At 41.5% G+C, this 20448-nt stretch overlaps 2 protein-coding genes across 8 annotated transcripts; both read right to left on the bottom strand.

The window, feature by feature from the left end:
• Positions 1 to 8299: 8299 nt before the first annotated feature.
• On the bottom strand, positions 8300 to 12004 carry LOC137032227 (B-cell receptor CD22-like). 6 transcript variants are annotated; one of them, XM_067403894.1, is made up of 9 exons: positions 11949 to 12004; positions 11752 to 11795; positions 11093 to 11437; positions 10765 to 11010; positions 10416 to 10685; positions 10252 to 10342; positions 10044 to 10089; positions 9516 to 9787; positions 8300 to 9376 (listed from the first exon to the last, which is right to left on the bottom strand). In XM_067403894.1, the coding sequence occupies exons 1-9, from the start codon at positions 11957 to 11959 to the stop codon at positions 9331 to 9333; spliced, it is 1371 nt and encodes a 456-aa protein (XP_067259995.1). In that variant the 5' UTR covers positions 11960 to 12004; the 3' UTR covers positions 8300 to 9330. The 6 variants fall into 6 exon arrangements, 5 of the variants coding, with proteins under 5 accessions (XP_067259995.1, XP_067259998.1, XP_067259996.1 ...); XM_067403897.1 differs by having other exon boundaries at positions 9516 to 9751; XM_067403895.1 differs by having other exon boundaries at positions 10044 to 10086.
• Positions 12005 to 13883: 1879 nt separating this feature from the next.
• LOC137032228 (B-cell receptor CD22-like) lies at positions 13884 to 17324 on the bottom strand. Of its 2 annotated transcripts, XM_067403899.1 has the most exons (9): positions 17029 to 17324; positions 16813 to 16856; positions 16116 to 16457; positions 15788 to 16033; positions 15439 to 15708; positions 15275 to 15365; positions 15086 to 15143; positions 14929 to 15000; positions 13884 to 14852 (listed from the first exon to the last, which is right to left on the bottom strand). In XM_067403899.1, exons 2-9 carry the CDS (start codon positions 16853 to 16855, stop codon positions 14781 to 14783), a joined length of 1194 nt encoding a protein of 397 aa, XP_067260000.1. In that variant the 5' UTR covers position 16856; positions 17029 to 17324; the 3' UTR covers positions 13884 to 14780. The 2 variants fall into 2 exon arrangements, with proteins under 2 accessions (XP_067260000.1, XP_067260001.1); XM_067403900.1 differs by lacking the exon at positions 16813 to 16856.
• Between the last annotated feature and the right edge of the window lie 3124 nt (positions 17325 to 20448).

The following is a 20448-nucleotide window of genomic DNA, read 5'->3' as shown; positions in this document are numbered from 1 at the left end:
AAACTGACACACAGAGAGCAAAACTTCTTCTCAAGTTTCCAAAAGTCTAAACACCTTTTCTGTTTTACACACATTTTGCATTTCAAAATAGCACTTTTTAAATTCACTAAATACAGTTCTCTGCATAAGACACAACAATCTGACATAAAGTCACATGTTTGCCATTTCAAAACACTGCCATTCAAAATGACACTACATGAGCTAATTGGCCAATTACATGTGCCACCTGGCCAAACACCTCAGTGGTTAATTGTTAACACTTCAATCAGGATGTAAGCACTATGAAAAGACCACAGGTGAGAACCTTTTTTTTTTACAACAACAATGGAAGACATTGCAGAGAGAGGAAGAGGAAGAGGAAGAGGGAGGTTGAGAATAAGAGGGGGAGGAAGAGTGAGAGGTAGGGGTAGAGCAGGTAGAGGAGTTCATGGCCAAAGAAGACAAACACTTTCAAATGAAATCAGAGCAACCTTAGTAGATCATGTCATCAACCATGGGTTGACAATGCGTGAGGCTGGACAGAGAGTGCAGCCAAACTTGAGCCGTTTTACTGTCGCCTCTGTCATCCGGACCTTTAGACTGGAGAACAGGTATGTAACCAAAATTTCATGTAGTACACATGTAGTATACCCCATGTCATAGTGTATCAGTTGGGTGACACCTGTTTACTTAGTGTATGACATCAGCCATTCATGAACTGTACAAGTTTCCTGTACAATGTACTCTACTGTGGGGGAAAATATTTAGGCTGCATTGTCCAAGCCCTATATATATTTTTATTTTATTTTTTCTAAAGGACTGAGAGACGACACCATGGTGGAGGCAGGGGCCAAATGTTCACCGGGGTACAGGAAGCTGCCATTGTAAACTTGGTTTTGGAAAATAATGAAATCAGATTACGAGAAATTCAAAGCCACATCATCCAAGACAACACCTTATTCAACAACATTCAACGAGTTAGTCTGTCCACATTGGCTCGCATTCTCAAGCGAAACCAAATCAGAATGAAACAACTTTATAAGGTGCCGTTTGAGAGAAACTCTCAAAGAAACAAAGAGTTCAGACGAGCATATGTGGATGTAAGTACTATATTGACTGCAGTACACTACACACAACATTGTTTCCCAGTGTACTGGATAACACCATATTGAGTGATTTTTGTTCTTTGTTTTCAGGGAGTACTGGAAATGGATGCTCATGCAATCCCACATGAGTTCATCTTTATAGATGAGGCTGGGTTCAACCTAGCAAAGACCAGAAGAAGAGGGAGAAACCTCATTGGCCACAGAGCCATTATAGATGTTCCTGGCCAACGTGGTGGGAACATCACAATGTGCGCTGCCATCTCCAATATGCATGGTGTCCTCCACCGTCATGCCAAACTTGGACCATACAACACAGCCCATATTCTCACATTTCTGGACAGACTTCACAACATTCTCATACCACCAGAGCGTATGAATGATGCAGACCATCAAAGAAACCGGTACGTTGTAGTATGGGACAACGTGAGCTTTCATCGTGCAGCCCCAGTCCAAAACTGGTTTGCTGACCACCCAACATTTCTCGTGCAATACCTCCCACCATACTCCCCATTTCTGAACCCCATAGAAGAATTCTTTTCGGCATGGCGGTGGAAGGTATACGACCGGCAGCCCTTTGTGCGCATGCCTCTTGTGCAGGCCATGGAAGAGGCATGTGATGAGATTGATGTGGGTGCAATTCAGGGATGGATAAGGCACTCAAGGCGCTTCTTCCCTCGATGTCTGGCAAGGGAAGATATTGCCTGTGATGTTGACGAGGCGTTGTGGCCAGACCCGGCTGTGCGGCAAGATGCTGCCTAATTATTTTTCTTGCCTTTTTTTGTTTTTTGTTTTTTTTACTGTAATATATTTTTTTTCAGAAATTTTCTTTTTCGGTTTACTTTTTTTGTAAGAATATTTTTGTTCAGTCCCATGTAAATATATCTGCTGTGCTTATGTTGTACTGACTTGTTTACTGTAGTGAAGGAAAAAAAATAAAAATGTTGCAACAGCATGTGTGTATCTGCAAATATTCCTGTGCATGTGAACAATCTGATACATATTTTAGTATTATGGCAAAGCATACTAAAGATGGGGGTGCTTTTCATTATGCCCAACAGTGTGTAGGTGGTTAGGCAAAAATCTGGTAATATGAATGAAGTGTGTGCAATTTCATGCAAAAGTTTGATTTTGATAATGCTCTGTGTAGTTTCGGTTGCAGTGCTTCATTTTGCAGGATATATGAGGTATTTTGCAGTTTGGGTGTGTGGTTTTGTGAATTGTGTTAAGTGTTTTGATAAAACCAGACTAGTTTGAAAAATTGTGTGTTAGCAATTGGAAAAAACTGTAATGTGTGCTTTTTTCTTACTTTCTTTTATTAGCTTTTTGTTGTTCTGAAACCTGTAGCTGCAGTTTGGCTTTTTGCCAAAAATGTTGTCAAATAAATACTTTTCTTAGTTTAGTGTTTTACTCTGCCCTCATATTTTAAAACTTTTAAATAATATAAACATAAAAAATATATGTTAATCATATTTTGATGGTGTGAGCAAAATTGTTGTCATTAGAAGAGGTTTTTCATATTGTATCTGGATACTTTATTATGGAAAAAAGTGCTGGATGAAGGGATATTTAGTCCACAATATATCTGCGAAGAAGATATTTCAGTCTAAATTTAAGTTTTATGTAATTGAATAACATTCAAATGTTCCATCCATTTGAATTTCATAGTTTTTACATAAACTAATAAACTTAATGTGATCCATATTTTTAAGTCATATGTAAATGAGATGGGTAAGATTTATCTAATAGTATGAGGAAAAATGCCCATGTTATATAACACTGCTTAGTGTTCATGTGTTTGTGCACTACTGAGTTAAAGTATCATTGAAGCAGTGTCAGAGTTAATGAGATAATTAAGTGATGGTTGAACATTAATGATGAACACCTGCTGTTAACAAGCAGAATCACTGAAGAAAAGAGAAACAGCTGACTTCAGTTACAGCCCTCAATGAAATCAACTAAAGATAAAAGACATTTAATCTCTCAAGATCTGATTAAACAACTCCACAGTCTCTACAAAAAAATTACCAGCTTCACTCATTACTAACTAGACTGACTTTATTTCTGTCATACGTCTATAGATGTTCTTAGGTTTAGATGTTGATGATTTATTTAGATTCATTTGTCGTTACCATCTTTGAGGTCAGTGTTAGCTTTAATTGGGTTCTTGATTTTATTGCATTAAGAGCTCTCTGGCTGCTGTAACCGAGTGTTTATGAAACACCTTTGTTATGGCATAAATGTCAAGAGAACGTGTGATCCGGTGTTGATGATGCGAGTCATCATTTAGTGACCTGATGTACTGATCTTATTTAGAGTCTAATCTATGATGAAATGTGTGATGTATTATTATTACATGTGTCATGTATTATAAATGTATGATGGATTATTATTATTGTGCTGTTCATTATATTAGGACTGTGATTCTTAGACATGAGATCCAGTGGTGTTGTGACAATCAGTATATCAGTAATACGAATTGTTCCTCATAAATCATACAATTGTTGTAATTCATACATTGATTTTTGATGTCTGTATGTGTCACGATCACGGTTTGCTCCTGTCAGTTCCTGGACTACACTTCCCACAATCCTCCCTGTCAGTCACATGTTCACATCACACCAATCACCTGTTGCCACATCCACCCTAGCACACCACACTGATCACCACACCCAGCTGCTGCTCATTATCAGGACTATAAAGGACTTCCACTCACACCACCTCACTGCGAAGTACTGTTAACACTGTTGCAATTTCTGAGCGTTTATGCCCTGTTTGCCTGTCTGTTCTCGACCCTTGTCTGTTCCTGTTTATTGACCCGTTGCTGCCTGTCCTGACCCTTGCCTCGTATACTGTTCTGTGAGTGATATCTGCCTGCCTTTTGATCTACCGCCTGTACCCTGACTACGACCCTGCCTGTCCTTTGCTGCTCCTGTTTGTTCCTGATTGACTCTGCCTGTACGACCATTCTCACTGAAAATAAAACGCTGCACTTGGATCTCCTGCCTGATCCTCCCATTCATAACAGAATACTTCGCCACCACAGATCCAGCAGCTTCCGTGAGTTTCTATCACCGCCAAGATGAATCCATCTGCCCAGTTAATTGGTCTCCGTCAGGGAGACAGACCCATTGAGGATTATGTCATGGATTTTATCGAATTGGCACCATCAACTTGTTTCAGTGAGGACTGTTTAATGATATTTTTTCGTGGTGGATTATCGGACCCGCTCAGCTCCGTCATGCCACTACATGCGATTAACGGGACTTTAGAACAATATATCGAGCTGGCTTTGCAACTGAGCGGGTCTCCCTTTACTGTGGGGGTTGCTGAGGATTTCGACACCTCGCTGAGTCATGTAATGGCCGCCGCGCCCATAGACACTCACAAAATGGCGGTTACTACCACAACAACATCAAGTCAAGTCTCCGCTGATCACCCAGAGTCAAGTCACCTCTCTAGATCAGTCAGGGAGCGGAGAGGACTGCGATGCAGTGTGGCAGATCCGCCGATGACTTCAGCTTGAGCGGCTGGCATCCCTAAGCAGCCACTTCATTCTCAAGTCTGCCGGTCGCTTCACTCTCAAGCCAGCCGGCCGCTACGCTCTCAAGCCAGCCAGCCACTTTGCTCTCAAACCCGGTGGCCGCTTCGTTCTCAAGCCCGCTGGTCGCTACGCTCTCAAGCCCCGTGGCCGCTTCGCTCTCAAGCCCGGTGCCCGCTTCGCTCTCAAGCCAGCCGGCCGCTTCGCTCTCAAGCCCCGTGGCTGCTTCGTTCTCAAGCCCAGTGGCCGCTTCGCTCTCAAGCCCCGTGGCTGCTTCGTTCTCAAGCCAGCCGGCCACTTCGCTCTCAAGCCCGGTGACCGCTTCGCTCTCAAGCCCAGTGGCCGCTTCGCTCTCAAGCCCGGTGCCCGCTTCGCTCTCAAGCCAGCCGGCCACTTCGCTCTCAAGCCCGGTGACCGCTTCACTCTCAAGCCAGCCAGCCACTTTTCTCTCAAGCCCGGTGGCTGCTTCGTTCTCAAGCCCCATGGCTGCTTCGTTCTCAAGCCCAGTGGCCACTTCGCTCTCAAGCCCGGTGCCCGCTTCGCTCTCAAGCCAGCCGGCCGCTTCGCTCTCAAGCCCCATGGCTGCTTCGTTCTCAAGCCCAGTGGCCACTTCGCTCTCAAGCCCAGTGGCCACTTCGCTCTCAAGCCCGGTGCCCGCTTCGCTCTCAAGCCAGCCAGCCGCATCGCTCTCAAGCCCCGTGGCTGCTTCGTTCTCAAGCCCAGTGCCCGCTTCGCTCTCAAGCCCAGTGCCCGCTTCGCTCTCAAGCCAGCCGGCCGCTTCGCTCTCAAGCCCCGTGGCTGCTTCGTTCTCAAGCCCAGTGGCCGCTTCGCTCTCAAGCCCGGTGCCCGCTTCGCTCTCAAGCCAGCCGGCCACTTCGCTCTCAAGCCCGGTGACCGCTTCACTCTCAAGCCAGCCAGCCACTTTTCTCTCAAGCCCGGTGGCTGCTTCGTTCTCAAGCCAGGCGGCCGCTTTGCTCTCAAGCCCGCCGGCCGCTTCGTTCTCAAGCCCGCCGGCCGCTACGCTCTCAAGCCAGCCGGCCGCTACGCTCTCAAGCCCGGTGGCCGCTTCGCTCTCAAGCCCACCGGTTGCTTCGCTCTCAAGCCTGCCAGACGCTACGCACTCAAATTTGTCGGTTGCAATGCACTTAAGCGCCCTGGACGCGACGGACAAGATGGCTACTTTGCCAGTGCCCTCGGGCAAGATGGCCGCCTCTTCGTTGCTTAAGGATGTAGGGGGGCGTTCCACCCATTGAGTCCACTCCAGAACCCGCTTCAGCCAGTGAGTCTGCTCCTGAACCCGCTCCAACCAGTGAATCATCGCCTCACCCTCGGAAAAAGAGGAGGAGGAGGAAGAAGGCTTCTTCCACTCGACTAGGCCCAGAAGCCTTTCAAGAGACCGCTGGGGGTCTGGAGACCATTCCAGAGGTGTCTCCTACGCCATCCAAGCTCCTAGCCCTGCCAGCGCCGCCCAAGCTCCTTGCCCTGCCAGCGCCACCCAAGCTTTCAGCCCTGCCAGCGCCGCTCAAGCTCTTTGCGCTGCCAGCGCCACTCAGGCGTCTTGTCCTGCCGGCTTCACCCAAACGCCTGGCCCTGTCGGCGCCACCCGAACTCCTTGCCCACGAACCCGCTACGGGCTCCGCTGAAATCCCCAAGAACTTTTTGGGGGGGGCAGTGTACCTGAGGGTGGGGAGCTTGTGGGTGGGGACCCTGCTCGACCATGGCCGTTAAGGCCGTTGAACTGTTATGGCCATCTTCGAACTGCAACTTATTACGGCCATCAATGGACTCTGACCCGCTGGGGTCATCTATGGACTCTGACCCGCCGTGGCTGCCTGACACTCCTGACCCGCCATGGCTGCCCGAGGCTCCTGACCCGTTGTGGCTGCCCGACGCTCCAATTTCTGAGCGTTTATTCCCTGTTTGCCTGTCTGTTCTCGACCTTGTCTGTTCCTGTTTATTGACCCGTTGCTGCCTGTCCTGACCCTTGCCTCGTATACTGTTCTGTGAGTGATATCTGCCTGCCTTTTACCCTGACTATGACCCTGCCTGTCCTTTGCTGCTCCTGTTTGTTCCTGATTGACTCTGCCTGTACGACCATTCTCACTGAAAATAAAACGCTGCACTTGGATCTCCTGCCTGAGCCTCCCATTCATAACAGTATGAGTCGGAATGATGCAGTAAACCAAAACCTTTTTGTGCACAAACTGGTTTTACAATCCTTCATACCATCTACTCAACACAACACTGCTGGATCTCATGACGTAAAATCACATTTTCAATATAGTGAAGCTAATAATACAAAAGCCTTTTCATCAGAGACCAAACTATGAAATAGATCAATAAACCAGGTCACTAAATGACAACTTTCATCATCAGCACCTCATCACATGTTCTCTTGACATTTATGCCATAAGATGTGTTTAATAAACACTCAGTTACAGCAGCCAAAAACAACTGATGTAATAAAATCAAGAGCCTGATTAAAGACCTCAAAGATGGTAACTTCAAATGAATATCTATAAATGATCAACATCTGAACCTCTGTTAATTCTCATAAAGACTTTTGTAGACGGATGACAGAAATAAAGTCAGTCTAGTTAGTAATAATTGAAGCTGGTAATGTTTTGTAGAGATTGTGGAGTAGTTTAATCAGATCATGAAAGATTTACAGTGCGTTCCAAACGGGATATATCGCCCTCCGAAGGGCACTTCGGAGTGAAAATAATCATGGCCGCCATATTGAAGGGTCGTTCCAAACCGAAGTGCTCAAAACTGGCCACTTCAAAGGGCCCTTCAGAATGAAGTATTTCGAAGGGAACAATTTATGGACACTTCGGGCCCCTATGATCCTTTGCACAGGGAAGTTGTTTGACATCACAGAATGGGTACAGGAGGCTCAGAGTTCGATTTTAACTATAAATGTATGTATAGTATTTTTCTATACTACTGTAATATTTATACAAGTTAGATTTGGTACATTAATATGGTCAAAATGACATTGTACTTCAACAAAAATACTTTACAGCTCCCTTTATCAGTCCATTCAAATGTTTAAAATACATAAATACAATATAGCCTACATACGATAAACCTAAAATAAATAAATATATAAACTAACGTTAAACAAAGGGCGCAGCTTGCACAATCTGCTCCTCCTTGATTGTCCCGTTAAGATGACGCAGAAGTGCGTTCCAAAAAAAGAGGTTTTTTTAGCCCTACACCCTTCATCTATTCGAAGCTCTCACTCCAGAGGGTAAACACTTTGAAGGGATTAGGGCATAGGGATGAGCCCTTCCGAATGGAACGCAGTGCTTATGTCTTTTATCTTCAATTGATTTCATCGAAGGCTGTGACTGAAGTCAGCTGTTTCTCTTTCCTTCAGCGATTCTTCTTGTTAACAGCAGGTGTTCATCATTAATGTTCAACCATCACTTAATTATCTCATAAACTCTGACACTGCTTCAATGGTACTTTAACTTAGTAGTGCACAAACACATGAACACTAAGCAGTGTTATATAACCCGGGCATTTTTCTGCATACTATAACATAAATCTTACCTATTTAATTTACATATTACTTACAAATATGAATCACATTAAAGGTGGTACAGAGGTTCTTTTCGTCGACTGAGTTTTTGAAATGAGCGCATGCGTAAGAACAATCCCCCTCCTTCACAGCTCATTCCGAGTGAATGCCTCCCAGAACTCGTGCACGAGTCCGGCTTTCACTGTGTTATTAAGCCGGGCACACATTTTATGACTAGCTAAAACATTCTGACTGAGCTCAACATACAGCGATTGTTTCCTGCTCCTGAAGCAGATTTAAATACTTACACATGGAATTTGAACACCGACTGTAATCGCAGACTGAACGCAACTGGCTCTGACTGGATGCGTTTGAGCGCGATCAGTCATAAGTATCAATTTACATTCATAATCGGCCTTACAATCATTAAGTGAGTGTGCGACTTAAAGCCGCGCACACACTTAGTGGATTCATTATGCCGGACTCACCGCAGGTAACTCATAATCTGCAGTTGTTACTCCTGTCTCCGGACAAAAACATTGTATGCGGCACCTGTGGAGTGTGGAAAGTTACTGGAGCGCGCAGCCGCGCTCGTCTCTCACAAGGAACGTCATGGTAGTGATTGACAAGCCATAAACACAGTCCCGATCATCCAGATCATCATGTTGGGATTACGCGATGATCGCGTAAACGATTGGCTGATGTTTTTAAGGTCCTACCTCGTGCACAGATGATGTATATTAATATTATTACTTTCAGTGCACCTAAAAAATAGTCTTTTATCAGTTAGTAAAGACAGTTTCAAGTAATATTGCAAAAATGTATAAAACAAAACATCCTCTTTAGCACCTTCAAGTTTATTAGTTTGTTTATGTAAAAACTATGTAATCCAAATGGATGGAAAATTTGAATGTAATTCAATTATGTAAAACTTCAGCTCAGATTATTGTGTGTGCAGCAACACACTCTGCAGGTAAAGACAATTTATACATATCTAAAACAGTAACACACACACACACACACACATACACAAAGATCTTCGCTCAGAAATACATCACTAAATGGCAGTAAAGTTAGTTGCAACTTCCATTTCACGCCTCATTCAGGAGATTTCATCTGAGGAGTTTGTCGACACGATGTTTTCAGCAGTTCAGATGTTTGTGATCAGATGCTCAAATTCTTCATGCGACATTGATGCTGCTGTAGATCACAGAGGAATCATCCGATCTGTTCAATAAGTGTGAAAAACGCTAAATAAGATGAACCAGATGAATGCGTACACATGAAACATTGTTCCTCTGAGTTTAGGGTTCGTTCACATCTGTAACCGTATCGAGTGAAGTGTAAATAATGAAGTGCGCCTCACCTGACAGAGTCAGCAGGACAGAGATCCCTCACATCTCCAGACGGACCTTCAGCCTTCACACTCGTGATCCCTGTGTTTCTGTGGTGATGGACGGAGGCGTACTGAAGCTCGTCTTCATCTCCAGCGCTCTGATGCTTCCTGGGTCTGTTGTGATCGATGCTTGAGTAGATCACGTCATTCTGAACGCCTGAATCACTCGTGCTCATCTGATCCGTCACCGCTGCGCTGCTGTTCTCCTGAATAAACACAGTCCAGATCATCATGTTGGGATTCTGCCAAGTAAGACATGGAGCAAAATTTCTGAATGAAAATAAGTTATCCCTAAAATCAGAGGGAAATGATGGTGAATAACACTGATGTAGAAGCTCCTAACACTGATCTTAAGCCTGAACTTGACGTAAACTGTAAACTTGTTCCTCAAATCTGATTGGCTGATGGGAATGTTGATCCAGGAACATGTTGTAATTTGTGAAATCACATTCACCCATCAGGATCATAATTGCCTGATAAAGTGCTGAAAACAGACACCTGTTTTGAAACGCCACCTCTGACGCCAGAATCTCCTGTTTTCCTACTGGAGAGAAGAACAATATTTATAGAAACATACAGTATCAATGTCATGGAGATGTGAAGATTAAAAGTGAAAATGCATCATTAAAAGTGTCATAAAAGTAATTAATATGACTTGTGATTTATATAAGTTAAATATGTATGTTCCACAGCAGTTTTCTCGCACCTTATGATCTTTATTACTACAAAAATAATGCAGATGCAGATGAGCGCAGCCCCGATTCCAGCAGCTGCATATAGACCTGCGGTCCTTCCACCTGAGTGAAGACAAACATCATTCACACGGCTGATAAAGACACCAGCATAAGAGCCAACGGCACAAATCAATACCTGCAAATGATACAGAAAGAGACACAGACGCTGATCTCTGAGATCCATATTTATTCTGAGCCTCACAGTAGAAGCGTCCACTGAAACTGGAGTTAAAGCTGGAGATGCTGAAACTCTGTCCAGATCCAACAGCTGAGGTTTCATTCTCCTTAAACCAGCTGAAGTTCAGAGCAGGAGGGTTTGAATCACTGCTGCAGTTCAGAGTCACTGAATCTCCTGACACTATTTCACCAGACGGACTGATGGACACTGACACGCTCTTTGGAGGATCTGAAAAAAGAGTAAGAATGACTTACAGTCGATCATGTGATCAGTCTGGATTGAACTGAAAGGTGAAAGTGTGCGGTACATCTGACGCTGAGAGTGACGGCAGGAGACGGCAGATGTTCCTGATCTCTCGCTGCACAGCTGTAGTTTCCCGTATCATCACTGCTGACCGACTGCAGCAACAGCTGATTCGTGCCGCTCCGTTCTGATAAACGCTTGCCGTTTCTATACCAGATAAAGTCTGTTCCTGAGAGGATACAGGTGGTGTTACAGAATAAAACAGGTGAATCTTTCTCAACGACCTCTTCAGGAATCTCCACTCTGAGCTCTGAAATCACAGACAAACAGATTTAATATTTATATGAAAGAACAGAGTCAAATCTGTCAGAGCAATATTAGTTTGACTGTACCCGTGACTCTGAGCTCAATCCCAGGAAAACCAAGATATTTTTCTCTTTCTTTATTTGTCACGATTCTGAGGCAGTACATTCCTTCATCCTCAAGTCTCACATTACTGAGAGTGAGAATGAAAGTTTTGTCTTTATTGTGGAAGTACTGAACTCTGTCTCTGTAATCTGGAAGATTCAACAGATTGATGTTTTCTTTATCTTTAACTGGGTTTACAGTCCAAAATATCTCTGTCACAGTGAGACGATCTGGGTGTTTATAAATGCCTGATAAACGTGTTGTTGAACCCTTTAGGACACATTTCATCATGTTTAAGTACTGAATCTCCCATTCCTGACTGCAAATCCCTGGAAAATATAAAACAGGCAAATACAGATTTTGATCATAATGTGTTTGTGTTTTTACTTTTCTCTATATCACAGAAGCAGTTCTTCTACTTCAGTATTTGCTTTGCTTGTTTCTATATAGTTAAAAAAACATTGCTTTACTCTTCAGTTTTACTTGTAATCATCCACAAGACAAAATACAACAAGATTAACATATCAGATGTCTGCTGATCGTACTCACGATCTCTATATCACAAATTTAGTAAAGTGACACCCAGAGGAGATGGAGGTTTCTTCAGTGTGTGTGTGAAAATATGAATTATGTTCAGACTCACCAGGAATCACAAGCAGAGAAATCAGAGAGAAAAGACGAAACATTCTGGAAGACACGAGGAAGATTGTTACAATTACAAAAATATCAAACTTTTGTTTGCATGAGGAGATACATATGAAACAAGCACTTAATATATCATATTCAATCATCTCTCTATAGAAAAACATGTTTTTGCATTGTAAAATATATCTGTCCTACCTTACTTTCATCTGCAGTGTTTGTGTGTAAAAATGACTCTATGATCTGAATGCAGTAGTTTAACTGTTTTCACACATCCTGTCTCTCTTCACTTCCTCTGAATGAGTGCAAAACACTCCCAGTCACATGACACTAGTGCACATTTACACACACACACATATATATTCATATGTGCATGTGTGTGTGTGTGTGTGTGTGTGTGTGTGTGTGTGTGTATACAGACAATTTTTTGAAAATATGATTTAGCAAACCGTGATGAAAATGTCTGACAAATGTCTTACAGAAGTCGCTCAAGCCTCTTTGAATCAGTATTAATGCATTAATTCAGTCACAGAGGAGCTGAACTGAAGTTCACTGAAATACTGTGGAAACTCAGACAATGTGAGGTTCACATGCACTGGAAAAAATATACTTCTGTACAAACACTTCCTCTTTTCTTTTTTAGTATATACTGATGCAAGATAAATGTGTAACATGTCCTCTTGAGAAACATCATCTCTTTGACTTCATCTAAACATCATCAACACAAATCAGCAGATATTTCACATAAACAGAGTCAAAGATTTGATGATTTAATAACTGATAATTGACTGTAATCCTGTAGCTATACTGTAATTTAGTGAATGTGTTTAACTATATTGAGTTCAAGATGCTCTCACAGTGTAAAGTCAAACGGGCTCTTACAGAAGGTGTTTCTGGGGTTTGATGTCATGAGGCGGGTGAACTGAAGCTCAATGTGCTGAACGAAAAGAAGAAGCTCTTCACCAGTTTCACCAGCTCTTCCAGAACAAGATATTGTAGGTTGCAAAGATGGAGCAAAAACACTGAGATGAAAGACAAAGTTGCAGTGACATTCTTCATATATATACTATAGAAATCATTAATCATTTTATTTTTAAAATCAGATGTTGTTGTTTACTCTTATAGGTCTACTGAGAATCTCAAACGCTTTTATTGTGCAGCAGAAGAACTCTGAATATTCCACACATGCATCACTGTTGATGAATGTTTATTTTTAACTATTATTATTATTAATTGTTTTTTTGATCAGCACCTCGGACAGCGCGTCACTGCACACCTCTACAGCCTCACCGACCTGAAGATACATGTAACTGCATCACATTAGGGAGAGAAATGACTATGAGGAAATATATTTCTTAACTAGTCTCTGAAAGCGCCTCTAAAATCAGCCTATAGACCAGCCCGACAAAACTGAGAGACCAGCTATAAGACCAAACAGATCTCGTCCCCCTTTGACTACTACAGTATTTATTTTTCCTACTATGGCAGTAAATGTGGAGCGAGATCTGCTTGGATACTGACATTCTTCCAAATATCTTTCTTTGTGTTCAGCAGAACAAAGAAATTCATACAGGTTTGGATCTACTTGAGGGTGAGTAAATTATGACAATTTTCATTTTTGGGTGAACTGTTCCTTTAAGCTCAACAAAGTTATTTAGGCGCGTTCGCGTGACCATAGCAACAGTCCTCTTAAAGGGATAGTTCACCCAAAAATGAAAATTCTGTCATAATTTACTCACCCTCAAGTTGTTCCAAGTCTGTATAATTGTCTTTGTTCTGTTGAACACAAAGGAAAATATTTTGAAGAAAGTTTGTAACCAGGCCACTTTGGTGCCCTAAAAATGTTCAGTTTAACACATTCTTCAAAATATCTTCCGTTATGTTCAACAGAACAAATAAAATTGTACAGATTTTGAACAACTTGAAGAATTTTCATTTTTGGGTGAACTATCCCTTTAAAAACAATTTCTCTGTTTGATCAGCGTCGCACAGAATATCAACAAAACAGCTGCTATTTATCACAGAAAACGGCCGATAGAAATAACTTTTTAAAATAATCACAGCTGAAGATTCACTGTATAATTCACACTGACTGAAATAAAGCAAACAGCGATACATCACAATGTCGTTTCAATTCACTTTTATTTGTATAACACTTTTTTCACAATGCATATCATTAAAGCAGAGAAATAAATGGAAAGTGAATATAACAGTCGTCTGTCGTAAACAAGCTGAAGGCAATAATAGCAAGGAAAATTCACACAGAACGTGTTTTTGCATTAAACCGTTGTGCTTGAGTTAGTTGCAAATTGCGATTTATATGCAATGCTGCGTCAACATGAACATCCACTAGATTGATGTATTTGACTCTTGAGATGTTCTCTCACTTTTAGCAGCACAACATTAAAAACTAGAATGAACATTTCCTGACAACTTCACAATGATCCAGAGAGACTGATTTGTTGCCTCAGAAAACTGAATCCACCTCCTTCTTTCTATGACTCTGTGATCCAGAGTTATGTTCAGTGTAATTTCCCATAGTAGGAAAAACATGTATGCGTTTCATGGGCCGTCCTGCACCATAGTACGTCTATGGGGCAAATTTAGGCAGCTCTTGCACCCCAGTGGTACAACTTCCATCCCATTTTGAGGTGTGGTGTTACAGAGCCTGACAGCCTCTTCAAAACATCGTAACCCACATGTTTCTACGAAATCCTCATTAGGAGCTATGACTCGTTAAAGTTTGTTGCAATGTTAAGTCTATGGGAATTTTTGGCTGATTTTTCACCCCCCAGGCGAACGTCGTACACCCGATCGCTTATAAAAGTCATAGCACACCATTCCTCAGTAATCCACACGATTTGACGCCTCATTCATGGGCCTATGACAAATGGTGACGAAATGACGAAATTTTGTGTGGAAGAAGAATAATAAGTATGCAAGAGAATAATAATGATGCTTCGCCAGAGGCAAGAACCATTAATGATTGTGAAATGAACTGTCAAATTAAATTAATATAAGATATAATAATCATTTGTCCATGTTATAATATGTAGAATCCTGATCTTCAGGCTCGTCTGTGTCACATGATCTCTTCATATTCTAGAGAAGAAGTGAACATATGCATCAGAAATAAGATCTCATGTAACACCTTCACAACAACAGCAGAAGAACTCACATCCAGTGTGTCGTATTCAGAACATCTGGACTTGGGGTCAAGGGTCATGTAGGTGTCCTCAGGAGACTCGACCTGACGACACAATGATGAGAGAATGAATTCTGCCTTCATAACTGACAGGACACAAATGAGAAGAAGCAGGAGAAGATTGTCAGACTGTTTGATGTTGTTGTGATCCTCTGTGCTTTTGCTCTTCTGATGGAGTCACTCGATTCCTGAGAGAGAAGAAGAAATGAACATGAACACAAACTGACTGTGATCTTCATGACGGTACAGACACAGATTAATATGACTTGTGATTTATATAAGTTATAAATATGTATGTTCCACAGCAGTTTTCTCGCACCTTATGATCTTTATTACTACAACAATAATGCAGATGCAGATGAGCGCAGCCCCGATTCCAGCAGCTGCATAGAGACCTGCGGTCCGTCCACCTGAGTGAAGAGAAACATCATTCACACGACTGATAAAGACACCAGCATAAGAGCCAACGCCACAAATCAATACCTGCAAATGATACAGAAAGAGACACAGACGCTGATCTCTGAGATCCATATTTATTCTGAGCCTCACAGTAGAAGCGTCCACTGAAACTGGAGCTAAAGCTGGAGATGCTGAAACTCTGTCCAGATCCAACAGCTGAGGTTTCATTCTCCTTAAACCAGCTGAAGTTCAGAGCAGGAGGGTTTGAATCACTGCTGCAGTTCAGAGTCACTGAATCTCCTGACACTATTTCACCAGACGGACTGATGGACACTGACACGCTCTTTGGAGGATCTGAAAAAAGAGTAAGAATGACTTACAGTCGATCATGTGATCAGTCTGGATTGAACTGAAAGGTGAAAGTGTGCGGTACATCTGACGCTGAGAGTGACGGCAGGAGACGGCAGATGTTCCTGATCTTTCGCTGCACAGCTGTAGTTTCCCGTATCATCACTGCTGACCGACTGCAGCAACAGCTGATTCGTGCCGCTCCGTTCTGATAAACGCTTGCCGTTTCTATACCAGATAAAGTCTGTTCCTGAGAGGATACAGGTGGTGTTACAGAATAAAACAGGTGAATCTTTCTCAACGACCTCTTCAGGAATCTCCACTCTGAGCTCTGAAATCACAGACAAACAGATTTAATATTTATATGAAAGAACAGAGTCAAATCTGTCAGAGCAATATTAGTTTGACTGTACCCGTGACTCTGAGCTCAATCCCAGGAAAACCAAGATGATTTTGTTTTTCTACATTTGTCACGATTCTGAGGCAGTACATTCCTTCATCCTCATGTCTCACATTACTGAGAGTGAGAACGAATGTTCGATCTTTATTGGGGAAGTACTGAACTCTGTCTCTGTAATCTGGAAGATTCAACAGATTGATGACCTTTCCTGGACTTGGGTTTACAGTCCAATATATCTCTGTCACAGTGAGACGATCTGGGTGTTTATAAATGCCTGATAAACGTGTTGTTGAACCCTTTAGGACACATTTCATCATATTTGAGTACTGAATCTCCCATTCCTGACTGCAAATCCCTGGAAAATATAAAACAGGCAAATACAGATTTTAAAATGCATATTCATCAATATAATAATACAGTGTTTTTGTGTTTTTATTTCAGTGTTTTTCTCTTCATGACAAATGCACTTCAGAAGTAAGATGTGTTTTAATGGAGTCTTCAGATCTTGTTTCATTGTTCGCTTTGATTGTCTTTATATAGTTTTTGTTCATTACAAACACTTCTTTACTCTTCAGTTATTCTTTACATTTACTGCAAACATCCAAATACAAACGAAAACAACAGCAACATATGATATTGTGGATATTTAACATGTTTATAATCAGAGCAATAACTCAATCATTTCAAATAAGGTTTTGCTTCAGACTCACCAGGAATCACAATCAGAGAAATCAGAGAGAAAAGACGAAACATTCTGGAAGACATCGAGCAGATGATTAAAATCACACACATGTAAGACTGAAGTGTTTTTGTGTGATTTCAGAAACATTGATCATTTTCATCAGAGAGAAAAAACAATCAGTCAAAGTCAGTCTGCTCTGAAACTGTAGATTAATCGATTTGAAATATTCAGAGAACTGTCCTACCTTGATTTACTGGAACCTGCAGGACTCAAATAGGATAAAATGAAAGAGAACTGATCAGGCTGAACAGTGAGAACTTTCTTTCAAAGTTTGTTTGACTTCCTGTCTCTCTTCATTTCCTCAGTTTTGGTGTAAAATGCTCCAAATCCTCCAGTCACATGACTCTAGTGTACACGTGCGTTAGATGAACACATGAACACAACTGTTTTTCAGACGCGTGTCAAGATCAAATAAAAACGCAAACGCGTTCTGATGCATTCGTTCGAACACAGAGAACACAATAGAACACTGAAATCCTGCTGAAGCTACAGATGTGGAGAACATTTAACACTTCTCCTTCCTCTTTCTCTTTCCGTTTGTGTTGCTGCTTTCGTAAAAGTTGTCATGCAACAAGTCAAGTGTTGAGCATTTATGAAAAACTGTTTCTATTAAAGTTCTTCAGTAAAAGTTCAACTAAACACCCTCATATAAATCACTCTAGATATGGCATATACAGTGGGTACGGAAAGTATTCAGACCCCCTTAAATTTTTCACTCTTTGTTATATTGCAGCCATTTGCTAAAATCATTTAAGTTAATTTCTTTCCTCATTAATGTACACACAGCACCCCATATTGACAGAAAAACACAGAATTGTTGACATTTTTGCTCAATTAGGTTTAAGTCAGGGCTCTGGCTGGGCCATTCAAGAACAGTCACGGAGTTGTTGTGAAGCTGTGTTAGCTGTGTGCTTAGGGTCATTGTCTTGTTGGAAGGTAAACCTTCAGCCCAGTCTGAGGTCCTGAGCACTCTGGAGAAGGTTTTCGTCCAGGATATCCCTGTACTTGGCCGCATTCATCTTTCCCTCGATTGCAACCAGTCGTCCTGTCCCTGCAGCTGAAAAACACCCCCACAGCATGATGCTGCCACCACCATGCTTCACTATTGGGACTGTATTGGACAGGTGATGAGCAGTGTCTGGTTTTCTCCACACATACCACTTAGAATTAAGGCCAAAATGTTCTATCTTGGTCTCATCAGACCAGAGAATCTTATTTCTCACCATCTTGGCAAACTCCACGCGGGCTTTCGTGTGTCTTGCACTGAGGAGAGGCTTCCGTCGAGCCACTCTGCCATAAAGCCCCGACTGGTGGAGGGCTGCAGTGATGGTTGACTTTCTACAACTTTCTCCCATCTCCCGACTGCATCTCTGGAGCTCAGCCACAGTGATCTTTGGGTTCTTCTTTACCTCTCTCACCAAGGCTCTTCTCCCCCGATAGCTCAGTTTGGTCGGACGGCCAGCTCTAGGAAGGGTTCTGGTCATCCCAAACGTCTTCCATTTAAGGATTATGGAGGCCACTGTGCTCTTAGGAACCTTAAGTGCAGCAGAAATTTTTTTGTAACCTTGGCCAGATCTGTGCCTTGCCACAATTCTGTCTCTGAGCTCTTCAAGCAGTTCCTTTGACCTCATGATTCTCATTTGCTCTGACATGCACTGTGAGCTGTAAGGTCTTATATAGACAGGTGTGTGGCTTTCCTAATCAAGTCCAATCAGTATAAACAAACACAGCTGGACTCAAATGAAGGTGTAGAACCATCTCAAGGATGATCAGAAGAAATGGACAGCACCTGAGTTAAATATATGAGTGTAACAGCAAAGGGTCTGAATACTTAGGACCATGTGACATTTCAGTTTTTCTTTTTTAATAAATCTGCAAAAATGTCAACAATTCTGTGTTTTTCTGTCAATATGGGGTGCTGTGTGTACATTAATGAGGAAAAAAAAAATGAACTTAAATGATTTAAGCAAATGGCTGCAATATAACAAAGAGTGAATAATTTAAGGGGGTCTGAATACTTTCCGTACCATAGACTGTAAAAAAAGATGGACGACGCGACGCCGCTTCCTTCCATTGTAATGAACTGAAGCCAAAATGGCCGACCGAATGGGCGCTGACATGTTACGCAATACGTCAAAAAAAAAAAAAGTTTGGAGCCTGGGCATGCGCAGAAGGAACCGTCAGTGGAGCCGGAGGCGGAGCCGCGGTATCAAGCTTCCGCCCAAACGCACTCGCAATCAACCACGCCCCCTGAACTTCTTACTCGTTTTTTTTTATTGGCGGTTCACATTGAACTTCTCTTTTGCTTGCTGAAATAAGGTAAGTTAAATACAAATACAACAACTAACGACTTAAATTTAAAGACATAATAATATACTATATTAAAACTGACGTTGGCTATTTTTTAAATGATTTAAAATTAACAAGTCTTTCACGATGTGTTGGACACTATGGTTGGACAGCAAAATTAACGATCTTTAGTTAATGCAGTCTGTTAAAGTTATCATCATACAGTTTATGGCGACCACGTGCATTTTTTTTCTCATATAAAATAAATATATTTTGAATGGATTGTTGTTTCTTTTTTGTTATCTTCATTTTAGGATTAACGTTGAACAAAATGAATTAATAAAGCCAAAAATTTATTAATATACATTGTTCATTTTCAAATAAATTATTAGTGATAACTATAATACATTGGGATAGGTCAAAACATATCGTAATTTATGTATTTTAAATATATAAATTATACAGAATTAAAATATGCACAAAATAATATTCTGTTTCTAGAGCAATAATAATTTTGAAACAGCTAATTCAGTAATGTTAGATAAACTCAATAATATGCCACTAGAAACAACTCAATGGTCATCCTGCCATTTTAAATAAAATTAAACTAACGGTAACGTTACAGGAGATCGATTTGCTGTAAGTGCTCTATAATTAATTAGAGTAGGCTATCATTAGTTTTGTCCTGCTAATTATTATTTTTATACCCATAAAAATAATTAGTAACTGCCAGATAACGATCACCTGCTTTTTTTCTGTCATGGCTAACGTTAAGCATGTTATCTTAGCTAATATCAATTGTTAATTAGCTTATAAAGCCCACATTTAACGTTACCGGAAAAAACTGAGTGATCCGTCAGATCCTGTAGGTCGATTAGTACAGTTTACTGCTGAACAACTCATTTTGTCGTTGTAAAAATAACACAGAAATCGAAAATTAAAAGTTAGTGATATATCTTCAATCTCCCCTCGAAGCTCCGACAGTTAAGAGAAGCTGTCAATCAAAACTGTCAATCAAACCGACACGCCCCGTTTCTATATCATCAAATTGCTAGCTAAAATCAAACTTATCACAAAAAAACACAATTGAATATATATCAGCGTGATAACAACTACCTTAAATGACCAAAACCATCTTTCTGAAACTTTTTATTGGAGAGTAATTTTTTTTTTTTTTTTTTTTTTGGACAAGCGCCATTCGTTTGCATTGAGAGGGCGGGGTTTATGACTTGTACTGCATCCAGCCTCCAGGGGGCGATGAAAGAGCCCGTGGCTTCACTTTTCAGAACGTATGAGACACACCCGTTCCGTACCC

This window comes from Chanodichthys erythropterus, chromosome 12 (assembly GCF_024489055.1).
Source record: "Chanodichthys erythropterus isolate Z2021 chromosome 12, ASM2448905v1, whole genome shotgun sequence".
NCBI lineage: Eukaryota > Metazoa > Chordata > Actinopteri > Cypriniformes > Xenocyprididae > Chanodichthys > Chanodichthys erythropterus.
This window is presented reverse-complemented; position numbering and strand designations above follow the sequence as displayed.

Bases quoted from the DNA above. Each gene is read 5' to 3' on its own strand.
- LOC137032227 (XM_067403894.1), bottom strand. The intron at 11,438-11,751 runs GTGAGTCTGAAC...TATATTTTCCAG, and splicing joins TTCTCTGCTTGTGATTCCTG to GGATTTGCAGTCAGGAATGG. The intron at 10,686-10,764 runs GTACCGCACACT...CTCTTTTTTCAG, and splicing joins CGTCACTCTCAGCGTCAGAT to ATCCTCCAAAGAGCGTGTCA.
- LOC137032228 (XM_067403899.1), bottom strand. From the start codon at position 16,855: ATGTTTCGTCTTTTCTCTCTGATTTCTCTGATTGTGATTCCTG. The intron at 16,458-16,812 runs GTGAGTCTGAAG...TATATTTTCCAG, and splicing joins TTCTCTGATTGTGATTCCTG to GGATTTGCAGTCAGGAATGG. The intron at 14,853-14,928 runs GTGAGTTCTTCT...CTTCTTCTCTAG, and splicing joins CTGAATACGACACACTGGAT to AATATGAAGAGATCATGTGA.